Below are 24,125 nucleotides of genomic sequence, written 5' to 3'. Positions count from 1 at the left end.
GTATGAAGTATAAAGAAGATGGAATCAACAGGAGTTCCTGTGGCTGCAACAAGCTGCTTGAGGCAGGCAGGCTAAATGATGATGGGAAGGCTATATTGGATTATTTGATTTCTCACTCTGGCTTTGGAGATTTTTTAAACAACCATGCAGAAGAAGAGTTAGAAAAATCAGAGGAGTAACGACTTGACTAGAACTGGATTTTGGAATAATTCTATGTACCCAGATGTTGGTTATTAACCAGAATAAAGCATCTCTCTCTTTTGCTTTCCTCTAGATATGTCTTTTTTCAAATTAGTTACTCAGTCATACCACAAATTGGGCAATATTGTCTCAATCCATAGCATCAAGCTGCTAATACAATCAGATCAATTACCCTTTGCCTTCCATTCAATAAGATTGCTCTCCTTAAGGATTTTACTTCCTGGCCTTAATGATAAATCACAGTACACTTGGAACTTTGATTATCCGAATCTAGAGGAAATTACTGTTTAAATGGTAGAAAAAAGTTTGTATAAAGCTGAGAGTAAATGCTTTTTTAAAAAAAAACAGCAACAAATATAAATTAATAACAAATGAAAATTATTGCAGGAGAAATTTTCTCACTATATTTATGTTTATAAGGAATGTTGTACAAAACATAGTGCATCGGCTTTGTCTAAACATTACTTAGGTGCAAATACACAAATATATTTAAAAAAACAAGGTGCATACTTTACAACATAACTTACAGTACTATAAATATAGTTTATATACATGTTAACATATTTTAAATCATGATCTTCATACATACATACATACATTTATATCTATATCTATATAAAGACTATTCAGTGCTTTAACTTTATTATGAATCTGCACTTTACACATAAATATTTGCATTGTTCATCCAATAGCAAATAAATTCCCAGTCCAGAGGCTTTAATAACCTCTTAATTTTAGGCTACTCATAGAGGGATTTTCCCTGGATTTTGATCAATGCTGTTGGGGTTTCTTCAATGTAAGACCTGCACTTTCATTCAAATTGTCCAGAGGTCCTAAAAGAGGGGCTGCAATGGAATGACAGCAGGGTGAGGGGGCAGGAGGGATGGGAAAAGAGTATGCGGCAAAGGAGGAAAAGCCAAATGGCTTGAGTGGAGAATCGATGCTGGGATGACCGGCAACTGGTGTGGCCCAACCATGGCTGTGTGGCCTGTAGGGCATAACCTCGGCCCAAGGGACAAATGAGGTAAAGGGACCCGTGAAAGAGCTGGGACCTGGGAAAGAAATTGCTGGTGAGGTTGAAGGACCTTAAACGTACTTGCTGTGGCTGCAGCGGCGGCAGCAGCTGCCGCCGCATGCTGCTGAAAAACAGTGTGGTGGATCATGGTGACAGAGGTAGAACAGAGAGGCTGCTGCTGCAAGGGGAGGGGCGGGAGAGGAGCCCCGGAAGGTTGGAGTGCAGCTGGAGGAAAGGTCAGCTTCATCTTACTCGCCAACATGTTTTGCTGGATGATCTGGTGGTAGGCTTCCAGCTGCAAATCCTTGAATTTGTCATGGTTTTCATTGGGCAAGAGCAGAGCGTGTTCAGGGAAGGTGAATGGAGCGAGGATCTGTTCTGTGGTTAAGAAAGCATGGCTGTTCATGTGAGTTTCCTTCAAGTGCAAAGGAGGCATACTGTTCAATATATCCGGGGCGTACCTCAGCCACTCATTGGCCGATGGGTTTCGCTTCTCCTGTGGGGCAGTCTCAGCAATGTCATTAGGACACAGAAAGCTTTTAGGGGGAGATTGGTTTGGAGTGAAGGTGGGCGTTTTAAGGGAAGCCTGGATTTGGGGGGTGTTCTCGTTTTTCTGTTTTTGTCCTTCTGGCATATCCTTGGATTTCCCTGTTGCTGAAATGCTGTGTTCAATAACAGGAGAAGCAGAAAGTGTGGATTCTTCCAGACAAGGAGCAGGTTCCGAGATGGAACAGTTTGAGTCTTGTATATTTTCTGATGAAACTAGATGTTCAGATGGTGAATCCGTTTGACTTTCAACTGGCTCCATTTTGTTTTCTATGATTTTTGCACAATCTGCACTGGAATGGGAACTCGTTTGCTCTGGATTTTCTTCAGTTAATTTCTTGGAGGAATCCTCAAACTTCACAACTTCTGTTGGAGAGCTAACACTAATATTCTTTTCTGGTCCCCTCTCTATGAATATATCATGAATCCTTATTCTTTTTCTCCTCCGTTTCCGTTTCGGTTTACAAGCTACTTCTAATTTGCTTAGCTGCCTGGCATTGTCTTCTGAAAAACATGTTTGTGCCGCTGAACTTTCATCTGAAGAATAAGAGTGGGTATGGTACCTTCGCTTTCTGTGGGATCTTTCTGGTTCATCAATGACAGAATTGTAGGCTCTTTTTATGGGTTGTGGCTGATTTGTGCATTTTTTATCTGGATAATGGCTTAAATGTTTATGGTCTGGGCTACAGCATTGTCTTGTGGTAGTCCAATTACAAAATGGTTTAGAATAAACTGAATTGCAGCTTCCAGAATTAGACCCCGCTTTATTTGATTGTCTGTGAGATATTGGTTTGCTCCCTGTCCATAAATGGTTAGAATTAATGCAACAGTTCCTATTGTCATTTGTGTTACAAATTGTCTGAGGACTTTGATTCCTATGGACATGTGTAATTATAGATATAGTCCTAGGGTAGTTATTATCCTCCTTCTCAGGAATTTTGTCTGTTTCTTCTAATTGTTCCAAAACTGAATTGCCTAACTGACTTATATTAATGCCTTGTTCCAAGGTACTGTGAAGTTTCTGATGTTTATCTAATTCAAAAAAGTTACTTTGCTGTTCAGTTACTGGAGAAATTTTAGCAGTGAGCTCAGTCATGTCCTCATAATGGTGATAGCATTGCTTTCTCCTCCTTTTCCTTCTCCTGTTCCTATAAAATCTTTTTTCATGTGTCCTTTTGTTCCAACCTTTGTTTTCTTGTTCATCGGCAGACTTGAGAATGTTTTGATGTGTTTCATTTTTCCCAGTTGACTCTGAAAGATCTAAAGATAATTCATCTTGTTTTTCCTCAAGATTACAGCTTTCTGTTGAAGAAATTGGTGCCACAGCTGCACAAACACTATTCTCTGATAAAGATTCATTTGAATGATTGAAGTCCAAATCTTGACTAGACTCAACCTTCTGGGTTGAATTAGGAATATTTGTTGGTTGTTTATTTTTTTCCAGGGACTCACTTGATTTTGATGACCGGAAGTCAAAACATAAAGGATTACAACTATATGAAATAGATGGCTCTGTCTTTGTGTAAAGTAACATTTCACATGGCCACTGCAGGATGGTGTATCCATGTTTATTAAGTACAGGAACAAATGGCTCACAAAGCCTTTTTGATGGAATTTGTTTGTTAGGCAGAGTTCTAATTTCCCCTTCAGAATTAGCTGGAGTTGGTCCATCAGGTGTGCATGCTTTAATTTCAACTTCAGAATTGACCAAATCATTGCTAATGTTTGAATCATTTTCTTCTTGGGTATTGTGCTGTGACAAATGTTCTTCACTCACAGGTAGAACTACACATTCATTTCCTATGGATTCATCACCATTGCTTTCCATAGGAAGGATTTGGCTCTTCAAAGCTCCCTTGGATTGAATTTCAACAGGTAATGCTGCAGAATCTACCTCAGTGCCACAGCTGTCTGAATCAACAAGCCCAGGCCCTTTTAAATGAGAAACAGAGTGTCTTAATTCTGGGAGATGCTGTATCCCATTCCCTTCAGTGGGTGGTCTATTTGAATCTTGTGCTGGGATTGACTCTGCATTGTCAACATCATGTTTCTCCATCAGTGGAGTAATTGAAGAAGGTTTCTCATCATAACACAAGGCTATTTCTTCTGCTGATGAGACTGGAAGAATCCCTGGCCCAGGAACAAACCTGCTTCTTCGACTAACTCCATGTTCAGCTGATGTTTCATCATTATATTCATAGAAAGCAGCAGCTGATGATTCTAGTTTGATGGATGCTTTTTTAGGAAAGGCAAAAGAAAACCCTACTTTATGTCCATGGAATCCTTGTACTTGACTTCCAAGCTTAACGTCTGATCTGCTGTTAGCCGGAGTTTCAGGTATCAGTGGTGCAACAGTTGTAACATTGCTAGAAGTCTTCGAACTGTGCAACAGGGTGAAGTTGAAGTCTTGTTCCTTTTTGGCAGAGTCAATGAGGCCGCATTGAGGAATTTCATTATAATTATCTCGGACCATAACCGTAGTGGATCTGAACATAGGACCACTTCCTGGAGCGCTGAAAAACAAAACAAAAAACTTTTCTATCAGTGCAAATCATACTGAATTCAAATGCATGAGAAATGTTCAACTAACAATGCAGCAATAATATTTTCTTTTATAATATAAAGGTGTGTTTTTAAAAACAACAACAGCCTAATCCTGACAATTTAGAGTCAAAAATTATTCACATACAGGTAATTGATTTACAACTATTTGTTCAGTGACTGTTTGACAGTATAGTAGGGCTGAACAAAGACTGATTGCTAATGTTATAGCTGTTGCAGCACCCCCATAGTCATATAACTAAAAATTGGGTCCTTGGCAGCCTACTTGCACTTAAGACCAGAGGGACACTTTATCCCACCACTCATGTCCCCCACAGGGGCAAAATGTTCCTGGTTCGCTCGTGCCTGTCAGTTGTTGGAGAGCCAGTCACAAAGGCTGTGTGAGGCTCCACCTACCTGCTTGGATGCCACTATTTGGGTTCTTTTACCCTCTGCGTATTCACAAAGCTGCCCAGAGTCCACTGGAGTTGGGTGGCATATAAATATTGTTAAATAAATTAAATAAATAAAAGAACCCAAATGGCAGTGTCTGGGTGGGTGGGTAGGGCCTGGCGCTACTTTTGCAACCATTTCTCCAACAAACAACAGGCATGAGCGAACCAGGAGCATTCCATCCCTGTGCCCCCCTCACCTATGCCTTTTCAACTTCCTCCACTCTACCATCCCTGTCATCCTAGTTTATTATTTATTTATTAGATTTGGGGCAGCTCACAACAATAATAAAACAGTATACAATAAACAAATCTAATATTTAAACAGTATCTAAAAACCCATTAATTTAAAACCATTCAACGCAAGCATGCCATACATAAAACTATATAAGCCTGGGGGAAATGTCTCAATTCCCCCATGCCTAATGGCAGAGGTGAGTTTTAAGAGGTTTGCGAAAGGCAAGGAGGGTGGGGGTAATCCTAATCTCTGGGGGGAGCTGGTTCCAGAGAGTCAGTGTCACCACAGAGAAGGCTCTTCCCCTGGGTCCCCCCAAACAACATTGTTTAGTCGATGGGACCCAGAGAAGGCCAACTCTGTGGGACCTAACTGGTCACTGGGATTCATGCGGCAGAAGGCGGTCTCGGAGATATTCTGGTCTGATGCCATGAAGGGCTTTGTAGGTCATAACCAACACATTAAATTGTGATCGGAAACTGATTGGCAACCAATGCAGATTGTGGAATGTTAGTGTGACATGGGCATACCTGGGGAAGCCCATGATTGCTCTCGCAGCTGCATTTTGCACAATCTGAATTTTCTGAACACTTTTCAAAGGTAGCCCCATGTAGAGAGCGTTACAGTAGTCAAACCTTGAGGTGATGAGGGCATGATTGACTGTGAGCAGTGACTCCCGGTCCAGATAGGGCCGCAACTGGTACACCAGGTGAACCTGGACAAACAGCCCCCTCGCCACAGCTGAAAGATGGTACTCTAATGTAAGCTGTGGATCGAGGAGGACACCCAATTTGCAGACCCTCTCTTAGGGGTCAATAATCCCCCCCCAGGGTGATGGATGGACAGATGGAATTGTCCTTGTGATGCAAAACCCACAGCCTTATCAGGGTTGAGTTTGAGTCTGTTGACACCCATCCAGACTCTAACAGCCTCCAGGCACTGGCACATCACTTCCACTGCTTCGTTGACTGGACATGGGGTGGAGATGTACAACTGGGTATCATCAGCGTACTGATGATACCTCACCCCATGCCCCTGGATGATCTCACCCAGCAGTTTCATGTAGATATAAAATAGCAGGGGGAGAGGACTGACCCTTGAGGCACCCCACTAGGGAGAAGCCTTGAGGTCAACCTCTGACCCCCCACTAACACTGACTGTGACTGACCGGAGAGGTAGGAGCAGAACCACTGAAGAACAGTGCCTCCCACTCCCAACCCCTCCAGTCGACGCAGAAGGATACCATGGTCTATGGTATTGAAAGCTGCTGAGAGGTCAAGAAGCACCAGGACAGAGGATAAACCCCTGTCCCGGGCCCGGCAGAGATCATCCATCAATGCGCCCAAAGCATTTTCCATGCTATAACCGGGCCTGAATCCCGACTGCTGAGGGCCTAGATAATCGGCTTCTTCCCAGGACTGCTATAGCTGGAGTGCCACCACCTTCTCAACAACCTTCCCCATAAAGGGAAGGTTGGAGACTGGACAATAGTTGTTGGGAATGGCTGGGTTCAAGAAAGGCTTATTGAGGAGGGGGCACACAAGTGCCTCCTTATAAGGAGCCGGAAAGGACCCCCTCCCCAAGGAAGCATTGACAATCTCCTGAACCCAGTTCCATGTCACCTCTCTGCTGGCTGAAACCAGCCAGGAAGGACATGGATCCAGTAAACGGGTGGTGGAACTCACAGCTCCAATGGCCTTGTCCACTTCATTATTTCTATCTGGTCTTCATTTCTATCTTCTTGCTGCTGCTATTGACAAAGCATGGCTGAACTGACACTTTGTGGGGCAACTGTTGGCTGCATGAAGCTTTCTTCCCAAGATTGCATACAATGGCTTTCCCATGAAACCTGAGTAAGATGGCCTCATGTGGCCCGCAAGGTACAGGAAGGCAGCAGCAGAAGCAAAAAAAAAACAAAAACGGAGAAGGGTAGAATGTTGAGTGGCAAGAGTCTTGGTGAGTAGGGTAGTGAAGGCAGTTGGGCTGCTGTTTGCACCATGCTTCCGTGGCTTTGCCCCATGTTATTTGGTCTTCCTATGATGCTGCACATTTACTCTATGCTGTTGGGGCTGCTTTGGCTTTAGACTGTGCTGTTAAGACTTCCGAGGACATGATGGCTTTGCAGTATCAGGCAGGAATAGGGGTGGGGATGAGGCTTCTAGGGACAGCTACAGCTTTGTGCTACAGGTTTCGTGGCATGACAAGAAGCCCATAAGTCAAAGAGAGCCAAGGAGTACAGTCCTGTGACTGGTTGCCACTCTGCAAAGAAAGGTGCAGGCAGTTAAAAGGGCACAGATGGGAAGTGGAGGTGTGAGGATGGGTGCAGTCAGAGCCAATCCCTTACCTTACCTGGGTTTGGGGCAAGAAGGGATCAAGCCTCGAATGGCTTGACTTGGGACAAGCCCTTGGCTAATGTTTGTTTGTTTGTTTGTTTGTTTGTTTGTTTGTTTGCTTACTTACTTACTTACTTACTTACTTACTTACTTACTTACTTACTTACTTACTTACTTACTTACTTACTTACTTACTTATTGGATTTGTATGCCGCCCCTCTCCGTAGACTCGGGGCGGCTAACAACAGTAATTAAAAACAGCATGTAAATCCAATACTAAAACAACTAAAAAACCCTTATTGTAAAACCAAACATACATACAAACAAACATACCATGCATAAATTGTAAAGGCTTAGGGGGAAAGAATATCTCAGTTCCCCCATGCCTGATGGCAGAGGTGGGTTTTAAAGAGCTTATGAAAGGCGAGGAGGGTGGGGGCAATTCTAATCTCTGGTGGGGAGTTGGTTCCAGAGGGCCGGGGCCACCACAGAGAAGGCTCTTCCCCTGGGCCCTGCTAAATGACATTGTTTTGTTGACGGGACCCGGAGAAGGCCCACTCTGTGGGACCTAACCGGTCGTTGGGATTCGTGCGACAGAAGGTAGTCTCGTAGATACCCTGGTCCGGTGCCATGAAGGGCTTTATAGGTGATGACCAACACTTTGAATTGTGACCGGAAACTGATCAGCAACCAATATCCGATGGAATTCACTTATTGAGAGCAATGGGGAGTGCGGGGTTTGCTGTGGCTAAGTGACATCGCATTTTACGACTGTGTCATTTTACTGACATTTTTTATTTAATTATTTCTAAAGACAGTGTTACATCCAAACTTTCTTAGACTTTTACAGAACAGTTACTAGTAATTTATAACTTCTGTCACCAGCAGCGTTAATTCTTTCTACAGCTGAGCACAAATTGCTTTTCAACATTTGTGGACAAAGAAGCTGGGTACAGAGAAGTGGATGAGAACGTAAGAGCAGCCCTGCTGTGAGAGGCCAAACAGGCCATTTATTCAGAATTTTGTCTCTCAAAGGGGCTTATTTGATGCTGCTTTTAAGTTGGAGATGGAATCCTACCTCTCTGCCATATTGTCCACTTGCACTGGTATTTGGAAGTAAGGCTTCTTTCAGCCTCAGATTAACCCCTTTTAAATGGCCATCACTCTGTCAGGTTGAAATGATTTCCACAAATTATTTGTTGTAAGATTTTTTTTTTCATTTATCTGTTTCTATCTCCTTCATTGGGTGGCACCTGTCTCTCCTGTTTAGAGAGAGGGAGAAGAGTTTTTTCCCCCTAACCCATTTTCCCCCAGACTTTGTATGATTCAATCCATATTAACCATTCATCTCTCTGTCACTGTTTTCTCAAGGGAAGGGCTCCCAAACACACTAGTCTTTTCTGATATATAAAGTATGTGAATCCCCTCTTCTTTTTGGTTGCTCTTTTGTCCATTTTCCACAATTCTATTTTATTTTTCTCAGTGAGATAACCAGAACCAAACAGATACAAATGCACCATAGGTAGAATTACAGTGTCAGCACTTTATTTTCAGTTCTATTTCTAATTGTCTTGGGCCTCAATGTGAATTTGGTTTCCTGAGCTGGCTAACTTCATATTCCAATATTATTGGTACTAAAATAGATTACGTCAGTAGGATCTCGGTGCCATACACAGTCCTCCCAAAAGCTAGCTAATAGTTTAACTAGACACAATTTCATAACCTTAATACCAGGCAGACATGTCACCATGCAATCTGCATGCCATTCACAAACCAACAGGATGACTTCATTTTTAATGATTCCATCAACATTAGACCATATGATCTCTGAATCAGCTGTAATCATAAGCCCATCATCCTCAGAGCATATGCTTGACAAGCAAGCAAACAACACACAACCCATTCACCCAAGTTGAAACATACAGCTTCGTTCCATTAGGTAAACAACTTTCATTTAATGCAACTAAGCAGTTCCACAGGCTCACCAGCTGTCTTCTAAAATCCTCCTGTTCCTATTTCACTTCCTCTTCAATTGTTGTGGTTCTGAATTCCCAACCAAATAATGCTAGCTAAGTGGACAATTTCTCCATGAGAAAAAAGTTCCAGCAATGATTCTTTATGGATATATATTCCTCTTTCTAATAACAGCAGCACTGTCGCTATGAAAGCCCAATGGGAGGAATTTCCTTATGACATTTTTCCTTGGAAATGACAGAAGATAATATGAATGCTGCTGTAAAATTACCATATGTTACCTGTAAGAATTCCATCTCAGGCCCTTATTTATTTGTTTATTGGATTTATATGCTTCCCCTCTCTGAGGACTCAGGGCAGCTTACAGCGTATATATAAAAAAATGAGAACATCTTAATCCAATTAATTTTAAAACTAATTAGTCTAAAATCCCCAATAATATTAAAAAATCAATCGTTACTATTCACACAATAGACATACATACATTCATCAGCCAGGGGACTAAGGTCTAATGGCCCCAAGCCTGGCAGCACAGATGAGTCTTGAGACTCTTGTGGAAGGCAAGGAGGGTGGGGGCAGTGCGAATCTCTGGGGGAGCTGATTCCAGAGGGCTGGAGGCTCCACAGAAAAGGCTCTTGCCCTAGGCCCCACTAAGCGACATTGTCTAGTTGATGGGACCTGGAGAAGGCTGACTCTGTGGGACCTAACTAATCGCTGGGACTCCTGCGGCAGGAGGCAGTCCCACAAGTAATCTGGCTTGATGCCATGTAGGGCTTTATAGGTCATAACCAACACTTTGAATTGCATCCAGAAACCAAACAGCAACTCCGAGTCCTCGGAGAGGGGTGGCATACAAATCTAATAAATAATAAAACAATAACGCAGTCTGTGGAGGGCTGGAGAAACATGGGCATGCCTGGAAAGCCCATAAAGACTCGTGCAGCTGCGTTTTGCATGATTTGTAGTTTCCAAACACTCTTCAAAGCTCCATGTAGAGAGCATTGCAGCAGTCGAACCTCAAGGTGATAAGGGCATGAGTGACTGTGAGTAAAGACTCCCTGTCCAAATAGGGTTGCAACTGGTGTCCCAGGCAAACCTAGGAAAATATCCTCCTCACCACAGCTGAAAGATGATATTCCACAGTCAGCTGTGAATCGAGGAGGATGCCCAAGTTGAGAATTTATTGAAATTTTCTCCTGTTTTGTAATAATTTCTAAGCCTTTTGTTGTGATAACATAAAACATGGTAAAAATAGATGCAGAAATATTTCTCCACCCAGAAGCAGTTTCCAGAATCTGGAGATGCTTGTGCAAGATGTTCTCAATGGCTATCACTTCTCCCATTGGGATCACCTCCTCCTCTTTTCTATTCCCTTCTTCCACTGACTTGTTCTTTTCCTCTGAGATCAATATCTGTAACTGCCTGTATTTAGCCAGAATATCCTACTTTTACATTCTACAAATATATTAAGGTAACTCATAATAAATAGTGATGGGTGAACTGAACCCGCACAATTCGGGTCTGAACTGAATTTTGCGGTCTTCGGTATGCTGAACACGAACCCAAAATTTTTTCAAACTTCGGGCAAAGTTCGGGGTCATGTTTGGCGTTCGGAGCTTTGACGTCACCGGCAGGTTGCTAAGGACACCAAGGTGATCACTTCCTGGATTCCATGGAATCCAGAAAGTGATCACCTTGGTGCCCTTAGCAACCTGCCAGTGACATCAAAGCTCCGCCACCAGAATCTCTTCATGGGAGGGATTCCCCGTTCGGGTTCAAGTTTGGGTTCGGCCGAATTTTGCGTAAAGTTTGTCCGAACTTGCCAAACCCAAACACTGTTGGGTTCGCCCATCACTAATAATTAGAATTCTTAGAACCATACTCCACACAACCTAGGTTCCAATAAATTGTAGAAAATGACATTGAATAAAAGTGAATGGATTGCTTTTCTTTCCTTGGTACACTAATCAGATTGGGGAGTACTAATAGCTAAGAGGATCCCACTTAGAGCCTTCTTGAGGTATGGATCTCGGTAATTGTTTACTGATGACTCACTTTAGAATGTCAAACAACATCAGAATTTCTGTTAGATAAAACCTGCATATATGAACCATTCTCTAACATGTTTTCCCTCTTGGAATGTTTAAGATTATCCTGGCATTAAATATTACCAAAGATTCTTGAACACAGATCAATATATGCAACTGCTTGACATTTTATGTTAGTTTTAGTAGCACTCTACATTCCTCACAAAGAACCCATGCTGTTTACTGTGGTGGCTTGAGGGATTTTGATATAAATAATATGCATTAATATTTATTGTGGTGAAGACAGTTACAATTTTTTAAAAAAGAAATATAACAACATGAATCTAATAAAACTTTTACCACACAGAGAACTCTGCCGCAAAAATATTCAAGTATTCCACTCAGCCTCATTAATTAGGTCACATTTCTTTCCGTGCAAAATTTCTGCTTCCTGGAAAACTGAGCACATACATAGTTGTTGAATCTTTCATTTGGCCTAATGTAACCATCTTTTATGGAAAATGCACTGTGATTCCAGTCCACATTTAACTACTAGCTATCTGGCAAATGAACCAGCCAATTATAGTATCTGCAAGCTACAAGGATAGAATAACAATTGAGCATTTTCTGTAGGCTTTTTGTGTCAGAGAAAGGTAAAAATTGTCTTGAATTTGACTTTTGGATCTGAAATGATACTGCCAAGACCAATTAGAGGCAGCTTTGAAACCAGGGGACAGAAGCTGCACAACTCATGAGCTCAGATGGTATTCCCATTCATCCTTTCAATCTGTGAAAAGAGGACTGGACAAGGAAAGAAAAATATAGAAAATGATTGACTGCCTGTCAAAATGATGTCCATGGGAAATATTGGGTTTCTAGGATCATGATCAGCATTTTCTGGATGTTATGGAATTATTGCATTTCAAAAGGAGTAGAAATAATGTGAGATTGTTGAGCTCCTCAGGACCATAGGATGCAAAAGAAAACTCAGCTAAAAATTTATCCAATAATGACTTGTACCCTAGGAGCATGATGGCTCACATCGTTATGCTGCTGGGCTGGAGATTAACAAGCCCATGTTTTCAGAACTGAGTGCTGCTGCATGGCTCCCTTCATACACTCCAGCTCTTTGAGATGTGACATGATATGAGCCCACACAACTGTCTCCATTACAGTGATCATGTAATGATAATGGTCTTCCATTACTAGAGACTTTTCAAAAGAGACTGGACAATCACTTGTCAAGAATGAAAAGTATCACCTGCTTAAATATCTAGTTGGACTAGAAGACCACCAGGGTCCCTTCCAACTCTTTTATTCTGTTGTTATGTTATTTTGCTATCAGTTAATACTTTCAATCCAGAAGTGGCTTGAATGGTGCCTTCAATATGAACTGGATGGGGACTTAACGAAAATGACACAAATGTCAAAAAGAGCTCTCTTCGTGAGGATTTCTATATGGCAGTGATGGTGAATCTTTTCAACACCAACTGCCCAAACTGAAATGCATGCATGTGTGCATGCACACACCAGAATGCTGGAAACCCAAATATCAGCTGGCCAGCAGAGCATGCATCCTGGTCTTTGGGTTTCCAGCGCACACATGCACACTGGCCAGCTGTCTTTGCATGCATGCACTGGGGTGCTGGAAACCTGAATACCAGGTGGGTGGTGTATGCATGTGCATTGGCCAGCTGGTCTTTGGGTTTCTGGAGCTCCAGCATAGCTGAAGACCAGCTGGTATGCCGAAAACCAGAAGAGCAGCTGGCAACAGCTCAAATGCCTATATAGAGGACTCTGGTACAACCTCTTCACCTGTGCCATAGGTTTGCCATCACGGCTATATACTGTATTCATTTAAAAAAATGAATGTAATTAGCTTCAACAATTAAGGAAAGAAATATAATTTAATAATTGAGATCTAGAGATAGGATTCTCATAATTAGAATAGAGCAAATGAATGGGATTTATTAAAAGAAGGACTGGGATTGCTTGGTCCTCAACCCAGTGGTCTTTTGCAATTTCATTAATGGGTTTGAGAAAGAGGTGAAAGAAATACTAATTAGATTTGCAGAAGGTTCAGAATTGGATTAGAAAGCTAAAATAATAGATAGAGATCTACTAATGCAGAAAATTTTAATTGATCATGATAGGTTAGAGAAATGTAATCAAGACAAAGTTCTTAGGGAAATATATCAACTGGGCAAATATATGATGGATAGTATATGTAAAAAAGGGTTCTTGATATTCTACCTGCTCACCATTTGATTTGGCTGCCAAAAGACGAATGTAACTTTAGGCTGCCTCAACATAATTTCCAAATCAGAGGGAGCAGGCATGTTACTTTATTCTATATGGGTCAGACTCATCACAACAGAAGAATCCGATCCTTGTCAGCACACTTTAATAAAGATTCAGATGAGCTGGGTTCAGTTTATAGCAATCCAACTAGAATGGATAGAGGGTAGAACGAAAATGAAGAATGATTTGAAGGAAAAGGCAAGGCTGAGCTTTGAGATGTGCAAGAGAGGATTTGACAGTGTTCTTAAAATACCTGCAAGGATGTTTCACAGAAGGTCAAGACCTATTCATTCTGGAATGCAGGATGAGGAATAACAGATTTAAGTTGCAGGAAGTCAAACTTTAACTTATTAGGAAGGGAAGCGCATTTTTTGACTGTAAGAGAATTTAGCAATAGAATCAATTACCTGGAGAAGTTATGCCCTCGCTCCTCCCTTCACTGCATATATTCTAGCAGAAGCTATCATGGGTGTTTAATTTGGATTTCTGTTCCAAGCAGGCAGTTGTGTTTGATGGGGTAAATGGTTCCTTCCCACTTTATAGTTCTCTCTCCCTCTCCCTTCCCCTCTCTTTCCCCCCTTCTCTCTCCCTCCCTCTCTCTCTCTCTCTCTTTCAGGTGGTGGGGGCTCTCTCTAAGCCCTTTTAGAAGGAGTCTTGCTGTGGATGATGTTTTCCCAGGAAGCAATCACAGCTGAATTAGAAGTCTCATAGCAGCCCCCTTCTCCCCTGTTTCTAACTACTTTTTTTTTTGAAATGCATAGTGTGGTAGCAATTTTAAAATGACCTTTAAACACATTCCTACTAGATGCCAAAATTGTTGTGAGAATAGGAGCATAGAACCTCCTGTAGTCATTTAGAACAGTTGCTATAAGAGCCACAGCAACCCTCTATCAGCCGGGCTTGCATTTTCTCTGATGTAGCATGTAGGACTCTTTAACTGCAATTCTAAAACATTTATAGCTGCATCTAAATATATACTGTACCCCAGGGATCCAGCTTGCAATTTCAGATATGTATACACATAGGTTGATCCACTGTCCTTCACCCTCTCTGAAGTACCCCCATTAATAAATATACCATTAAGTATAACACAATCATTAGCACAGCATGGGGAGTTGGATATGGCCCTCTAGCTGTGAGTTATTTAAAGGTTACAAAGGCTTGAGAAGCAAATAATATAAAATCCAGGCTGCAACTCAGTAAAGCTAAATTCCTGGTTTTAAACTGCTCAGCAGAACTTTATGAGGCTAAATACTTTCGGTGAGTCAGATCTTTGCTGTGTATTGGGTTAAAAGAAGGACCTAAATGTCCCCCATTCTAATTACTTAGGCTCTGACTATGTAAATGTCCTTGATATATTTTTGATTTGGAGGAAAATAGATCATTTAACACAATTAAAACCATGGGTAGAAAAAAAAACAATAATCAATCAAAAGGTATTTATTTAGCAGAGAGGGAGAATGTGAAAGAAACAAGAGTTATGTTAATGAAAACTGTTGACCAAACTGCAAACTGAAGGCAAATTGTGAAGAGCATATTTGCTTCTCTGAAGGCTTGGGCAAAATGGCTTCTTCTAAAGAGTGCTCTTCTACAGAGCAGAGGTATCTGTGGGATTGGGGACTTGCCTCAAAAAATGATGATGATGATGATGATGATGATGATGATGATGATGATAATAATAATAATAATAATAATAATAATAATAATAATAATAACAACCACCTCTCGGAAGAAGCTCTATGCCATTGCAACATGAGTTCCAATCATTTGATTTATGGCTGTGATGTTATGTGGGTAAAATTTATATAATGTACATGTACAAAAGGAATGGAGTTTGCATTGTTTTCCCCTTTGACTCTTCATGCATGGATATCTCTGGTATGAATGGCTACTGCATTTTGCTAGTATAACAAAGAAATTCCTTCCAATGGAGTGCTGCCTCAACCCTTACTGCATCTAGGCAATACTGCTTTTCTATAAGACAATTATTTTGTTTTTACTTCTACAAGGCCTTACAAAAATGAAAAAGGGCAGAATTCAAGAAGTGGGACTAGGAACAAAGGAATTCAAGTGTCTGATCATTGGCATATTTCTGAAATGACACAAATTATATCCATATTAGTGGAAACAAAAACAACTATTAAGAGGATAACGAATTCATGGACCCTTACACTTGCTAACCTACTGTAGATTTCATATGTATTTTGATTTTAGAAAATATGTTAAACCTACCATAGAAAATCTTGGATGATGGGTACATAGTGAAATTAATTTTCTTTAGATTTTCTTGTTGCAATTATTTCTTGTTCGCTTTCCCTTTCCTGGGGAATCTTGTTTTTCAGAGGACTGTATTTTTTTTCCCAATCACATTTTTATCACTGGGGAAAAAATAGCCACTAGATTGTGATAGGTTCAATATTTCCATAATGAGGGCAAAGCTGCAGCACTTTCAAAACTATAGGATATGACATTAAAATGGCAGCCGGAGGATTTAGAGGGTGCTAAGAGGTTATGGTTTACACTATTAGCAGTTTGAACGTGTGGCTGCACCTCAGTAAAGGTTATAAAACTTGAGAGATCTAAAAGTATGACAGAGTTCAGCAATCACAAGGCAGCTGTTGTATCCTGGAATGGCTACCTTGTAACGCTGTAAATAGTTTGTTCCTCTTTTCCAGCGCTGTCTGAGCCCAAGCAGGAAGTCGCTCCTGATTGGCTCAGACGCGGCCGGCTCTAGCTTTGGCGGGAACCGCAAAAGTATAAAAGAAGCGGTTTCTCCCTGCAGAGCCAGTCGGTACTCGCTGAATTGTCACTTTACCTTGCTGAGCTGTCACTTGTTCTCTGAGCTGAATAAAAGTACCGATTGCTCAAAACCCTGTCTCTGGGTCTACTTCACTGGCGACGAACGAACGGAAGAACTTCGCGTGCAACATGGACAAAATCCAGATCGGCCAGGCTCCAGAACTCTTCGATTCCGAGAAAATGACATGGGACGAGTACATGGCCACCTTCGAGATATTCCTCGAGGCGGCGGGAATGCAGGACGCCGGAGCCGATCGCAGACGGGCTATTTTTCTCAACTACTGCGGCGCAGAGATCTGTAGACTTGCCCAAACTCTCACCGAACCAGAACAAGCAAGAGCCACAGCGTGGGACGTCCTTCAACAGAAACTAGCGAGCCATTTCAAACCAACCAGACCAGCCATGGTTTACCGGCATCAATTTCACATGATGGCTCAGAGAGAAACCGAGTCGATAAGCCAATTCACAACGCGGCTTCGAACGGTACTTGCTCAATGCAAGTTTCAAGATCCGGAAGCTCGCCTCACCGACGCCTTGGTTTTCGGCATGAAGAGCAACACAGTGAGAAATAAACTCCTCACCGAAGAAGAGCCGACTCTACAAACCGTGATCAAATTAGCGCAAACCGCGGAAGCAGCCGACGCAGCGGCAAGAGAATTAAAAGAGCACGGAAGGCGAGAAACCATTGCCAAAATCGACGCCGAGTCTCCCAGCGCCATGGGAACAGACGACCGCAGCCAGCCAACTAGCAACGGGGACAACTGCCTCCTCCTGCAAGACCAGCCGAGACACCCTAGAGCTACTCACCCAGCCCCCTGCGCGGGCTGCCGGGGAAATCACCAGCGCCATCGATGCCCTTTCCGTGACGCTACTTGCCACCGTTGCAACCGGAGAGGCCACATCGCCATCGCATGCAGGGCAACGGCACCAGAAGAAACTTTTGCCACACAACAATACCAGCGACCTCAAAACCACCCCCCCCAATCGCGAGAAAGGAGACCGTTCCGCAACTCGGGTCAAAGGAATTACCCCACCGCTAACCGAGACTACAATAGAGGTAACTCTCAATTTTCCGTGAATAACACGGCAACCAAAAAGGGGGCTAAAATTGTTATCTCATTGTTACTAAATAACCAGCCTTGCTCAATGGAGCTGGATACGGGCTCGAGATATACCATCATGCCCTGGGAAAAATTTAAGCTATATATGCCTAATGTGTCTAAGGCTGACCTAATTCAAACCTCTTTGGTGATCAGAGACTTCCAAGGGGGGGTAATCTCGGTCCTGGGAACTGCAAATGTACCTATTGCATTTAAGAATGTTAAATGTACCCTTCCCATGCTTATCGTGACGGGGGCCAAACACTCCCTGCTAGGGCTAGCGTGGATGGAACCGTTGGGGATCGAAATTTCGGGTGTGTGTAATGTAAACTGTGATATTATGCCTAACTTTGTGAAAGAGTTCCCTGAAGTGTTCAGCCCCACCTTAGGATTGTATAAGGGACCCCCCATATCTTTCTCTATTGACCCCAAGGTCCCACCGGTTAGACTGAAACCTCGCAGGGTTCCCCTCCCGCTTCTCCCCAAGCTAGACATACAGCTGGACAAACTCATTAGTCAAGGTATCTTGGTCCCTGTGGAACAGGGGCCATGGGAAACTCCCATAGTGACACCCCTGAAGCCAGATGGCTCCTTAAGAGTTTGCGCTGATTACAAATCAACCCTGAATAAGGCACTCCAACACCACCCCTACCCCATTCCGGTTGTGCAACAACTCTTACACTCCCTGGGGGAAGGGAAAAGGTTCGCAAAGATCGACCTGGCGCAGGCTTACCAGCAACTTCCGGTCGATGAACAAACAGCAAACGCTCAAACGATTGTAACACACAGGGGGGCTTTCAAATGCACGAGGTTACAGTTTGGGGTAAGCATAGCCCCAGGAATATTCCAGAGCATCATGGAACGCCTATTGTCAGGGGTAAATGGGGCAATTCCATATTTTGATGACATCTTAATTGCAGGGGAAAACCAGGAACAAGTGAACAAAAGAATAAGGGAAGTACTTAAGAGGCTACAGGACAAAGGGTTACGTATCAAGCCTGATAAATGTGTCTGGGGAACTGACAGTATTGAATTCCTTGGGTATAAGATAGATAAAGAAGGCATCCACCCCACAACAGAGAAGCTGAGAGCAATTAGAGAAGCCCCAGAACCACGAGATAAGAGTGAGTTGCAGGCATTTTTGGGCCTCCTTAATTTTTATTCCGTTTTTTTAAAGCAGAAGGCAACAGTAGCAGAGCCTCTCCATCGTTTACTCCAGAAGGAAGCCCGCTGGACATGGGGGAAAACTGAACGTGAAGCTTTTTGTCAAATAAAAAATTTATTAACATCTAAGAGTGTAGTAGTCCAATATAGTGCTTCACTACCCATTAGGCTCACGTGCGACGCTTCGCCGTACGGCATAGGAGGAGTTTTAGCTCACGTTCTACCCAATAAGACAGAGGCCCCAATAGCATTCTTTTCAAGAACCATGACCAGCACGGAGAGGAATTATAGTCAATTAGACAAGGAGGCTCTAGCATTAGTGGCAGGGGTAAAGAAGTTTCACAATTACATTTTTGGAAGAAGCTTTGAGCTAGTCACTGACCACAAACCCCTACTAGGCCTGCTAGCCCCCAACAAGCCCACTCCACCTTTTATGTCTCCAAGACTATCAGATGGGCCCTTTTCCTCTCAGGGTATCAGTATGAGCTCACCCACAAGGGGGGGAAGGAAATCAATCATGCAGACGGCCTCAGCAGATGCCCCATAGCAGACTTGGTAGAAGACCCTGTTCCTGCCACAGATGTGCTAATGATAGAACTCGAGGAAAACCCACTAACCACAGCAAAAGAGGTAGCTGCACACACGCAGCAAGACCAAATCCTTAAACAAGTGGTGAACTGTGTTCTAAAGGGATGGCAAAATGATATTGTTAAACCTGAATTGTGTGATTTTAAGAACAAAAGGCTTGAATTATCATATGTAAAAGGTTGTTTGCTGTGGGGGGATAGAGTGATCATCCCCAAACGCCTAAGGGAAAAGGTACTCAGAATGTTACACGTGGGCCATCCTGGGATTGTCAGGATGAAGAGCCTAGCAAGGGGGCATTTATGGTGGCCAGGGCTAGATGCTGATATTGAAAGTTGGGTTTCAAAGTGTGACCCGTGCCAAGAGTCAAGGCCCAGTCCCCCCAAAACAACTCCGGCTGAGTGGGAACAGCCTGCTGGCCCTTGGTCTAGGATCCACATTGATTTTGCTGGCCCAGTGGGGTCTCAGTACTTCCTAATAGTGGTTGATGCTTTCTCCAAATGGTTGGAAATAATAGCAATGAACAACATAACCACAAGTGCCACTATCAAGGTATTGAGCAGACTGTTGCATCCCATGGTTGCCCTGATCTATTAGTGTCTGACAATGGACCACAACTAACAGCCAGGCAATTCGAATTATTCCTAGATGGCCTAGGGGTCAGGCATGCCCTCATCTCGCCTTACTCGCCCTGGGCTAACGGGTTGGCAGAACGTTACGTAAGGGTGGCAAAGGAGGCATTGCACAGGTCAGGCCCTGAGATGTGCAACAGAACTTGGACCAATTCTTATTAACCCAGCACATTACCCCTAACTCGCACACACATGTAAGCCCTGCAGAGTTATTGATGGGGAGAAAGTTGAGGTCACCATTAGACAGGTTAAATCCAAGGTTCTGTGTGAATAATAACCAAATGTGCATGAAACCAGAAAGAGAAATGTATTTGGGTCAAAATGTATATGTAAAATGTTTTGATGGAAATGTAAACTGGATGAAGGGAATTATTGTTAAGCAAAACGCACCCAAGACTTATATTGTTAAACTGGAGGATGGTCGTTTGTGGAAACGACACATAGACCACATTCGGAAACGAACTGAAAACCAATTGCAACAACCCGCTGACTTGGACTCTCCCCCTTCAACAGACTTTAGTACATTGCCCGAACTAAGAAACACGCAAAGAGACTTATCGGGCCAGGGGGAACCATCCAGCGACGCCGAGCCATCCTCGTCCTCCGAGGCCTTCGTTGGGCCCGCCAGGCCAAGTCCGCCGCACCGGGAGAGCAGCGGCGAGCCATCCTCCACAGTCAGTGGCGAAGGAGAAATTGGACTGCGCAGGTCAGCGCGAGAGCCTCGAAGGCCTCACCGATTGGACGACTTCGTCACGTGGCTTTCTTGATGGATGAGTCCAACTATGAGGGGAGGGGTGTTGTATCCTGGAATGGCTACCTTGTAACGCTGTAAATAGTTTGTTCCTCTTTTCCAGCGCTGTCTGAGCCCAAGCAGGAAGTCGCTCCTGATTGGCTCAGACGCGGCCGGCTCTAGCTTTGGCGGGAACCGCAAAAGTATAAAAGAAGCGGTTTCTCCCTGCAGAGCCAGTCGGTACTCGCTGAATTGTCACTTTACCTTGCTGAGCTGTCACTTGTTCTCTGAGCTGAATAAAAGTACCGATTGCTCAAAACCCTGTCTCTGGGTCTACTTCAGCAGCCTCTGTGTTCAGGCTGACTTGTGTAGATGTTACTACTTAATGTAATTAAACATTTGACTAATCATACATTTTCATAATGGTTCCCTGGGTTTTTAAGATCACCTTATGTTTATCTAATTCCAGACTGGGAAGCCATTTGGATATTTGAAGGCTATCTTTAGGGAACATATAAGGAGCACTGATTAGCAAAAGATGGAGTGAAATTATTTCCATGTTAGATCTGCTTGACATTACAGTATTACCTCAAATTAACTTTCTCTGGGCTTATAGCAAATGCACTTATTTAAGGAGAAAAACAGTACATGAAAAGAAGGCCCATATATTCAAATTCCTGTTTCATTCTATAATCAGAATGAATTTGTGGATGCCAGAATCTCAGAAATCCAGTGTCAAATTTTGACAAACTGTTTAAAATTGGTGGCATAGTTTCCTCACTTTAGTTTTATAGAGGAGGGGAAGGAAAATTATACACAAGCATATATTATGTTTAGCACAACATTCAACAGATATTGTCCAAAAACTTTAGGGAAAAAAATCCTTAAAAAATTGTGTCTCTATTTTTCTAACATCATTGTCAGTCACCTTTAGGCAAAACAAAGACCTTCAGCTGGTAAAAAGTTACTGGTCACATCAAAATTGAACGGGTCCAAAGACGGGCTACAAGAATGGTGGAAGGTCTTAAGCATAAAACGTATCAGGAAAGCCTTAATGAACTCAATCTGTATAGTCTGGAGGACAGAAGGAAAAGGGGGGACATGATCGAAACATTTAAATATATTAAAGGGTTAAATAAGGTCCAGGAGGGAAGTGTTTTTAATAGGAAAGTGAATACAAGAACAAGGGGACACAATCTGAAGTTAGTTGGGGGAAAGATCAAAAGCAACATGAGAAAATATTATTTTACTGAAAGAGTAGTAGATCCTTGGAACAAACTTCCAGCAGACGTGGTAGATAAATCCACAGTAACTGAATTTAAACATGCCTGGGATAAACATATATCCATCCTAAGATAAAATACAGAAAATAGTATAAGGGCAGACTAGATGGACCATGAGGTCTTTTTCTGCCTTCAGACTTCTATGTTTCTATGTTTCTATCTGTTTTCCACTAACCTTGAAATGGTAATGTCTGTTCTTTTCCATGTTTTTAATTGCATTCAACTATTGCAAATTGGACATTTGCAATTTGATTTTTCTTAGCTTCTTATTTTTTTTAATCTCAAATCTTTAATTGCTATATTCTTCTCTTCCTTGTTATATAGCTTTTTTACCTGCATTTTTATTCATATTTGGAACTTATTTGATCAGATATGTTTTTGTGTAACTTTTTTATAATAGTCATGTTTTTGTGTGCGATTTCTCATAATGTACAGAGTTTGTATGTAGGCATATCTGCCTCCCAAAATTCAGAAAAGGTTATATCAATTTTGTCCTGTCTATGTTCATGTCTAGGTTCAGGAATGATATTGTATTGAAATGCTTCTCATCTCTATTTGTTTCTCTCGACTCTTGTCAGTTAGGCAGTAGTCCTGCTAATGAAAAAGAACTCTTACACTGAGGTTCTCTCATCCATGAGTTTTTGGATCACTGTGGCCTTAAAATAGTCGGCTATAAGTTAACAGGAGATTAATGGGAATACAGATAGTCCTCGATTTACAACCTCAATCAAGCCCAAAATTTCCATTGGTCAATTTAACAAGATTGCACATAATAAATAAAGTTTAGCCCTGTGAAAACAGACTCAGACTGCCAACTATGTACTTTTATTCTAAAACTTTAACAAGAAGAGTCTAATTCTTTCTTCATTATTAGCCACTAGAAGAATGCTTTTTCATTTACATTGCTATGAAAATGGTTGAAGTATTTTATCCAATGATAATTAAGAGTTGTTGATTGATTATAACATAGTTAATCTATCTGTATTAATTCTGTTGACCTATGACTGCAGCAAACTAACACTGTATTTTATTCCTGGGGATACAGGTGATAGTTTTCCATCATTTCTATTATTCATTTTATGCTACACTTTTTCTGAATTTATAACGTCAGAAATGTGGTTCTTAGGAAGTAGACAGGCCAAGATGAATTAAATTTTTCACACTTATGTTGTTCTGGCCCCTTTCCAATAAGTTATGGGAAATGTTGCACATGTAGGAAGGCAGAAAAAGGAAAATATGAGCATAGTTAACTATTGTATATACTCCTGGTCAGTTGCAGGATGGTGAAGAGCTTGATGATTCTGATACAGATAGTGTTTATGAATTAGTGGCAGGTCCTGTGTTACAGGTATCAGAACAGGTGGGAGGCCAGCCACAGGATGTTGCTATGAGTCCAGACTCCAGTGAAGAAGAGACAGATAATTGCTGGTTAAATCCTCATTTCAGAAGGATTCAAAGGCGCAGGGAACAAGTGTTAGGGAAGAGATATTAAGGGGAGGAATGTGTTAATTACTGAAGTGATTTATTTGTCACGTCCGGGAGCCAGCGGGGAAGAAGGGCGGAGTTGTCAATGTTGTAAATCCATCATCGATGTGTTGGCTATGAAGTAAGTTAGTTCATTCTTTGCTATTTCACAGATGTTTTTAGTGCTTTCAACTATGCTGCATAGACATAAATCTTAAGATAAGGGAGGAGGCTTGGAGGAATATGTTTGTGTGCTCTAATTGCTAAAGATAAGAGAGGAAGGAATGTGAATGCCTGTAATGCATTTTGAATACAGAGGAGAGAAGAAATAAAAATGGAGTTTTTGTTTATGAAATCCTGCATTCAGTAAGCGTTATTTTCAATTTAACCGAAGTTCTAACCAGAATCCAGAACAGTTAACTATAAAGTAGCAGATTATATTCAAGCCTTTGGCAAGTCCACTGATGTTAATTGCTCATGTGTGTTAATGGGCTGTCCAAGACTATATTTCATTTATAATCTACACTAACTATATAGGAACGTTAATGTAGATGCTTCTTTACAGATTAATTTTTTTTAAAGTACCTGACATGAAAGCTTAAATATTATTTTCCAAATTATTGGTTTGCAAAGAATTGAGGCCTTTGAACTATGGTGCTGGAGAAGACTCCTGTGAGTCCCTTGGACTGCAAATCAATCAAACTGGTTAGTCGTAGAGGAGATTAATCCTGACTGTTCTTTAG

General features: G+C 42.0%; 1 protein-coding gene across 1 annotated transcript in view; it reads right to left on the bottom strand.

Moving 5' to 3' along the window:
• Nucleotides 1-1,034: 1,034 nt before the first annotated feature.
• Nucleotides 1,035-24,125, bottom strand: part of ZNF804A (zinc finger protein 804A) — a 279,078-nt gene continuing 255,987 nt past the window's right edge. The window contains exon 4 of the mRNA XM_070737489.1: nt 1,035-4,275. Within this exon, the coding sequence (XP_070593590.1) occupies nt 1,035-4,275 (3,241 nt within the window). The remainder of the gene's footprint in view (nt 4,276-24,125) is intronic.

This window comes from Erythrolamprus reginae, chromosome 1, assembly GCF_031021105.1.
Source record: "Erythrolamprus reginae isolate rEryReg1 chromosome 1, rEryReg1.hap1, whole genome shotgun sequence".
Lineage (NCBI taxonomy): Eukaryota > Metazoa > Chordata > Lepidosauria > Squamata > Dipsadidae > Erythrolamprus > Erythrolamprus reginae.
Note: the sequence above shows the minus strand (reverse complement) of the source record. Positions and strands in the feature narration are given on the sequence as shown.